The sequence below is a fragment of the Triticum aestivum genome, chromosome 2A (genome assembly GCF_018294505.1).
Source record: "Triticum aestivum cultivar Chinese Spring chromosome 2A, IWGSC CS RefSeq v2.1, whole genome shotgun sequence".
Classification (NCBI taxonomy): Eukaryota; Viridiplantae; Streptophyta; class Magnoliopsida; order Poales; family Poaceae; genus Triticum; species Triticum aestivum.
The window spans coordinates 689183163-689190875 of NC_057797.1; the positions used below are offsets into that span (position 1 = coordinate 689183163).

The 7713-nt window shown below is 51.6% G+C and overlaps 1 protein-coding gene across 1 annotated transcript; it reads left to right on the top strand.

Annotated features, from left to right (window-relative positions):
• The first annotated feature begins 6669 nt into the window (after nucleotides 1-6669).
• Nucleotides 6670-7440, top strand: LOC123185953 (uncharacterized). The gene has a single exon (XM_044597758.1). It carries the CDS (start codon nucleotides 6770-6772, stop codon nucleotides 6998-7000), a length of 231 nt encoding a protein of 76 aa, XP_044453693.1. The 5' UTR covers nucleotides 6670-6769; the 3' UTR covers nucleotides 7001-7440.
• The last annotated feature ends 273 nt before the right edge of the window (nucleotides 7441-7713 follow it).

The window sequence follows — 7713 nt, forward strand, 5'->3', positions numbered from 1 at the left end:
ATGGGTATAAAGTGATACACTGTTCATTACGGGCCAGTTTCACCACGGGCCGTTAATGGGTGTAAAGTGATACACTATTCATTACGGGCCAGTTTCACCACTGGCCGTTAGTAGGCCAAGGGTTACATAGGGCCTCATATGGGCCGAAAGACGTCATGGGCCATACATGGGCCAGAAGTGAAAACGGGCTGGAATCATATTGGATGGCCCAGATGACGCTACTGGGCCTAATTCGGATAGGGCGTAACGGGCCTTGGGTTAGCGGGCTGTAAATGGGCTATATTCGAACAGGCCGTTAACAGGCTTTCCATGGGCCGGCCCGCCAGCTTTTCACCAAGTCAAACGGGCCGGCCTTTTCACAGGAATGGGCCTCTGTTGGGTCGTGCCACGTGTCGACATATCATAGGTGCCTTCCGTCCAATGAGTGGTTGACATCTGTCCCAACGATAACCGACATGTGTTTCCTCCAGGCAATGATGATTTTACATGTGGAAAATCCCCATTGGTCGGGGTTGTTAATGGGTTATCGGATCCAAAACCCGACCCGATAGCTTAACGGCGTTCCATTATGGTGGATGCCACGTGTCAGTCACCCTTGACCAAAACACTTCTGTGACGTGCGATTTATCATCATGGAAGTGGACACTTCCATGATGATAATTTTGGTAATGTCATGGAACACTTCTACGGCAGCATAGGTATGACTATCTTGATTTTGTCATAAATTTGTCATGGATGTACATGCATGACAGAAAATGCGACCTACTATGACAAACACGTATCATCATGGAAGTGTATTTTTTTGTAGTGACTCCGTGCCGAAGACAACCACTAATCTAGGGAGAGGACCCTCACAAAGACCTTTCGATGGACGACGCAATCCGCAGAAGGTCCACAATCGTAAACCAGTGTCACATAGATCTATCATTGCGGACATGACGACTACGGCCCATCCGGCGCCAGCTTTGATGGGACATCCAGATCAAGCAGTGATCAAGATCCCCATACGCAGCTCCGGCCCGGCCTCCATCATGCCGACTGCCTCCTCTTCCTCCAGCAGGGCCATCCCACACTAGCACATGCAAGACCTGTCGTCCTTGTGCATGACACGGCGGCCACCATGGTTGATGCAGCGAGGGGGGAGGCTGGGGCGTGTGAGCGTCGGAGCAACGCAGATCCAACCGACCACCGGTGGGAAGACCAGCCCACACGCGTGAAGAGCGAGCTTCAGCGGAGATGGGATCTGGGAGGGCCGAAGCACGCGTTGAACTGCCTTGGAATTGGAGGGGATCACGTCACCTACTTTGAGGCGCCGCCTTCGCCGCCACCAGCGATGGTGGCGTGGTTGTGGTGGTTGCGGCCTGTGGCGGCTAGGGTTGGGGCGCCCCGGTGTTGCCCCTACCACAACTTAATTGGAGACCCCAAAGCTTGCCCGAAGCTTCACACCAGATTGATTGAGCTCTGCGACACCACCAACCATCTAGGGCGCCCAAGTACCCAAGAGGCACAAGCTCTAGGGTGCCCAAATACCAAGAGTAATAAGCTTCTAAACTTGCACTTCCACATATCATGGTAGAGAACTCAAACCGATGCAGCTAATGTAATGGCAAGAACACACGAAGTTCTCAAGTCCATCACTCTCAAATCCCACCAAATCAATGAAAGCTATGGAGGAATATGAGAGGAAGAACAAGGAGAAGACAAAAGAACTCCAAGATCTCCAATATGAAAAAGTTTCTTAGGAATGGAGCTATTATTCAATCCAATGCCATGCACTTGCACAATTAGCAATGGATGCTCGATGGACTTTCCTAGAAACCATGGCCAATGGATGGGTTGTACCTCGTTTCCCTTTACCCAATTAATCCAAAATGATGGCCACTCCATTGGCCATAGCATCAGCACCTTGTGCCTAACATGAGGAAAAGCCTTTGACATCAGTGAGGGTATAGGTGTGTCGGGGAAGCAGAAGAGCGCCCACTCTGTGGGCATCAAGTTGTGCGGATCATGATTCATAGACAACTGCAATTAGTTGATTATTGAGCTCATGGGAGGGATTTGAGGTACCAGGGGTATGCACTCGATGGCTAGGGGCACCCCCAGGATAGAAACACCACCCATAATAGGCTGATTAGGGTCGCTGATAAATGCCACTGTGGCTACTGGAAGTTGTGGCGTCGTTGTCATTGGAGACATGAACGACGGTGCAGCACTGCTTGGTTGGCACAATCAGCCGAACGTGTCATGGGCATCTGGTTGACGGAGTCAAGAAGCGCAACATAGAGTACCTCGAGGACCTCCTAGGTCATCGCTAGGGAGGCTGAGATGTCGGAGATGACTACCACAGAGGAAATAACCTTAGTAGTAGTGGTGTTGCTGCCGATGGAAGGTGCCATCGTGAGCTGCTCGACTTCCTGATGGATGGGATCGACCACGAACTTGGAGTGGACGGTGGTGGTGGTGTAGTGCATGTCATCGACGCTGGTGACGGCGTCAACCTAGGTCAATCTCCCCATCGAACGGGTGGAGGGTGCCATCTCGGTGCAGATTGGGGATGTGTCGTGGGTGATCACAGTGACCTCCCGGGCCTGGGTGGTGGTTGGGAGGGCATCGGGAATGACCGTGGTAAACAAGGGTGTCGTCGATGAGGCCGCCATCTGGCGTCGTGCCATGGGACACGCCGACTGCGGGGTCAAGACGCTCGAGAGGATCTTGGATATCAGCGTGAACTGCATGTCCATGGCGTCGTAGTGCACCAGGGTCCGCACATAGTAGCCGTCTAGATAGGCCTTCAACTCCGGATGCATGGTGATGGAAGAAAATGACGAACAAAAAATGGGTAGAAATAGGAGGAACTCGAGCGGATTTGAGACAATCGGAAAGGTGGAGGGCGGCTCTGATGCCACGATGTTAGGTACCCACTCACGAATCACTCGAATAACTCCATTACATGGAGATTAAGCTCAGCTACAGAGATTGGGGAAGGAGGAAGGAGGAAGTACATGAGATAGAGGAGGGTAGGGAAAGGAGGAAGCTGTCATGCTATGCCATTCTGATCCAAGCCTGGATGGTTGGCTCGTTGCTTTCCCCTGTGCTAATTTTCGACAGCCCACACCCAGACCCATGTGTTGGTCACTCTTGGTGGGCTGGCTCCCTTATCGTGGGTCGATATGGCCATAGAAATATTTGGGTCACTCACATTGATGGACGGGAGATAGGGAGGGAAGGACGTGACCATCAATTAATCACGGTGCTAAGGGCTTCTCCAACGCCGACCCGCAAATATAACAGGTATATGTTTGTTTTGTGTGTGGATGTGGTCCGCAGACATGATGACGAAGTGATACATCCAATGCTAAGCACAAAGTATCCAGTTGGGAGGAGAAAAAGTAGGTGAGAACCATACATGTGGTGGCTATTTGTGGTGTGGTGTTCGGTTGGAAGGAGAGAGAGGAGAGGCAGTGATTAAACCACCTCCCGGCTAGCCGGGGCGGCTGCCCGGGCTCTTCCATGGAATCTAGCTTGAACAACAGCTATAAATATATAGCTAACCATCATTTTTAGGGGCCACCAACTAACAGACTAGAGCGTAGTGTACTTTGCCCCGGCTCTCCGACCGAACTAGCTCCGCCGCTGAGGAGAGGGGGACCATACATGTGAAGAAAGAAAATAGAGGAGGACCATCCAAAGGCTTTTGGTTGGTCAAATGAATGTCCGGACTCCGGTATATCTTCCCCACTTTGTCTTTACTCTGCTGGAAAATAGATGTCCGAACTGCTTGGCGGACCGTACGGGTCCTTATTGGATTGCAAAAGTGAATAAATATGTTCAACCAGACATATACCAATGCTTTGCGGGCATAGTTTAAGAAACCAGACCGGACAGCCAATCGGACCGGGAAAAACCCAAACCGATAGGCTTAACGGTTTTCTAAGCTTTGTGGACCGTTCTGCAATCGAACTGGTGAAAATCGGTTGAACCGCCCGGTTTTGAGGAAAACCGGATGATAAACCAGACCGGCTGAACCGCTAAAAGGATGAGCAAAAGGAAAATATATTTGCTAGTATAAGGGAAATGTATTTCCTACGAGCTGAAGCGGCTATACCTGACCCAATGACTAACTGGGCTACGATTAGTTGTTGTACACATCAAATAAATCCACCACTTACCTTTATTCTGTTAGAAAATTGTACCTACCGAACCATCCTCTATATGGACGAACCGACGGTCCAATCGGTGAATACCTGGACCTTTGGGCTCACCGGTTCAAGGCCGGTTTTAAAAACTATGTTTGTGGGTCTCCCTTGAAGATGCCCTAATAGAAAGGTGACTGATAGGCGCCGGTCAACTGGCAGAAACCCTGCGCCGGTAACCTACGAGCCGTTCGATTCACCCCATCCCACACCGTTGATTTTCCCTCTTCTCCTTTCTCAGCCTAGTCAACGCATCCCTTCCCTTTGCCAGCTAGTCACCATGCAGGTCCTACATCGGGGGCTCCTCGTGAGGCACGACGGCCGCATTCGTTGGCGTAGTTGTCAGTCGCCCTCCGGCAGCACCCGCGTTCTATAGCTTCAAGCTTGCCACCGTCGGCTGAAACATAGGGCGTGTTTCGTAGCTTGTCGCACCGCCGACGTTGATGTAGTCACCACCGCCCGCCAATCCAGCAAAAAATGACCGGTTCATCCTCGCCGTCGCCGTCGCCGTCGACGCACCGACCGTCGAGCAGATGCAGCATCCACATCGCCGTCGCATCACGGCTCACATCCCCCCTCTCGCCGGTTGCAGGAAACCAGGGCGCATGTCCCAGCATCGTTGTCGCGCCCTCCGCCACTGTTGTAGCTCCTGGAGTTGCCGGTTCCATCAATTTCGCTCGCCGGATGCAGCAAAACAGGGCTCTAGTTCCGGCATCCTTACCGCGCCTGCCGATCCCTTGTAGCTCCCGGAAATGCCGGTTCCAGCACGCTGAGATGCTGGTTCCAGCAAAAAAGATACATGGTTCCAGCAATTTTCGTCGCCATTGAAAAATGCATGGGTCCCAGCAAGCTGCCGTTGCGCGGCGTCGCAGCACACCGCGACATCAATTCCAGCAATGGAGGTCGACGGTCCCAGCATTTTTCTTTGCCGGATGTAGCTCAGCATGCGTGTCGTCGTAGCATTTTTTTGGCCATTTCCAACAGTGGAGGTCGTCGATTCCAACATTTTCACCGCCGGTTGTAGCTCGCCATCCGTGCCATCGCAGTATTTTTCGCCGTCGGTCGTATCTTTTTCTTCGCCGTTTCTAGAAATGGAAAATGCCGGTCCCTGTATTTTTCGTGGTCGTGCATGCCTTCTTCGTCACATGACGGCTCCACCGCTCCAGCACGGCCGGTCGCCGCTGACACTGGGTGGCGAGGTGGCCGCCAAGGCTCACAACAACCCCACTTCCCCCACCTCACGGCTGCCGCCGCAGCTCCCCAGTGCCGCCGCTCCAGCGCGCTGCCGCAGTTCCTCACTTCCCCTGATGTGTGGTGGAGAAAAAAGACGAAGAAAGAGGTCAGGGAGAGATTGAGCGGCCGAGAATGAGGGAAGGATAAGGTTGCCGCCGTTTTTCTCTTGTGGGGCCCCCAGAAGGACGCGTGCAAAGGAGCCGAGCTTGGTTTGCGTCCCTTCGATCAGGCCTAATCTAACGATCAGCACCCATCCAGCCAAAGTTTCAGCCGGTCTGCCCGGCAGGGAACGTTTCCCTAATAGAAACCATGCTCAACATACACGTGGGGGACTTTTACAGGACGGATGCACATGATGGCCAAGAGGGAGAGAGCAAATGGAATATGTTCGCATATATAGCTATGAGGTAAATATAAACTATGTATATGTTATGTCCATGTATTTGAACAAAATAGGATAACAAATGTTCATATATTTTGCACCTTTTTTTGCTAACTTTGAATTATTGCCCATAGCGAACAAAAATAAAATAAAATGTACAAACAAACGCGCACACTTTGCTGTGTCGTCCCTGATCCATAGCAGACACGCAGAAATTTAATTAGTTATTACAGCTAAAAGAAAATCAAAGTGATGCAAGGGTAGCGTGTACTCCTCCACTGGAACTGGAGAACCACACATGGGCATACCGCTCTAGCAAGCCTGCCGCCCGTGGATCGTGTACACGACCAGCGGGCCGCCCATCGAGACGTACGCGAGCATGTAAAAACCTGTATCTTCAGAACTTTGTCGTCTCTTCACATTCGAAGCAAGTGGTTGCTGACGTTGTTAAAGAAACTAGAGGCAAGGATAAAGCGACAAAAGAGTACTTTTCAGTGTAATTTTATTTTCAAAGGTCGTGCTGTCAACTATGACGCACATAGTTTTGATTTTTGTTGGGACGAAGCACACAGTTTAACCAAGTACTTTCTTTCATTGGGACGTGGACCTCATGTATGATTTGGCCAATCTCATAACACTTCTTGTATCCCACAATATATGTGATTTTTGATGAATAAAACTTGACCTTCCAAACAATTAATGTAAAAACCTCAACAGATTCTTAAAAAAAACCATTTAATGTAAAAACCGCAGGCAACAGCGGTCCGCGCGCCCGGTCCTGCCGCTGCTTTGGCTGCTTCCCGCCTGCGTCCTCGTCCCCTCCGCTATATACGGGGCCTGCCACATGCCATCCCCGGCGCCGGCCACTCAAAATCCACAGACTTTCCAAGGCAAAAAATCCCATTTCCCTACTCCGATCACCCTCTTCTTTCTTTCCTGCGACCGAGGGGATCGTCGATCGATGGCAACAATGGGCGTGGGCGGAGCGGTGAAGATGATCGTCGGGGCGAAGGTGGAGCGGGTGCTGGCCACGTCCAAGGCGCCCGGCGCTTGCCCGTCCTGTGGCGGCCCCGTGGTGGCGACCGACGTGGAGAGCGAGCGGCGCATCCTGTGCCTCCCGCTGTGCCTCAAGAACAAGCGCAAGTACTCCTGCACCAGGTGTTTCCGCCGCCTCGTCACCATCTACAGCTAGATCAAGCTTCTTCCAGCAGTATCGATCTGTCCATCCTTCGAATAGCCGCGTAGGGAGCCAATCAGTTAATCCGCTCGAGTTCTTTGGTTCTTCTTGGCCGTGGTTACGGCCCTAGAGTAGCTTGCTGGCCTGGCCAATGTAATGGGGATTCTGTGTTAATTCTTCTAGTACTCCCTCCGTTCAGAATTACTTGTCTCGGAAATGGATGTATCTAGAACTAAAATACGTCTAGATACATCCATTTTTGCGACAAGTAATTCCGAACGGAGGGAGTAGTTCTTAGCTGGTGTATTGATCGTTCTGCGTCATGTGAGGAGCGCTGCGATTGGCACTCTGCTGCAGTAGTAGCAGTTCTTAGCTGGTGTATTGCAGTAAGCTCCCTATCAATGGTGGCAGCCTTAATGCATAGGGCAGTATTGGAAATTTGGAATGCGCTTGCCGTCCGCCTTCATTAAGATGGCAATTAACGTACTGATGGGACCATTTCGCATGGATCGTACACGTATGCAGATACGCAAAAGTACATTGATCCGTCCCGATCGAGCCTCTATAGTGGTGCTCATTGCCGCCGAATCTCTGTCACTGGCTCACTGCATGTATTGTGCCGATCACTGGCCACTGCAGTAGCAGCAGCCACCGATAATGGTGACGCCTGGCTTTGGCCGGCCGTAGCATTCTACATGCTCCCACAAGCCACAGCAGCCGGCCGGCCG

What these genes read in the sequence shown, in the direction of transcription:
- LOC123185953 (XM_044597758.1), top strand. Translation starts at nt 6,770, where the DNA reads ATGGCAACAATGGGCGTGGGCGGAGCGGTGAAGATGATCGTCGGGGCG.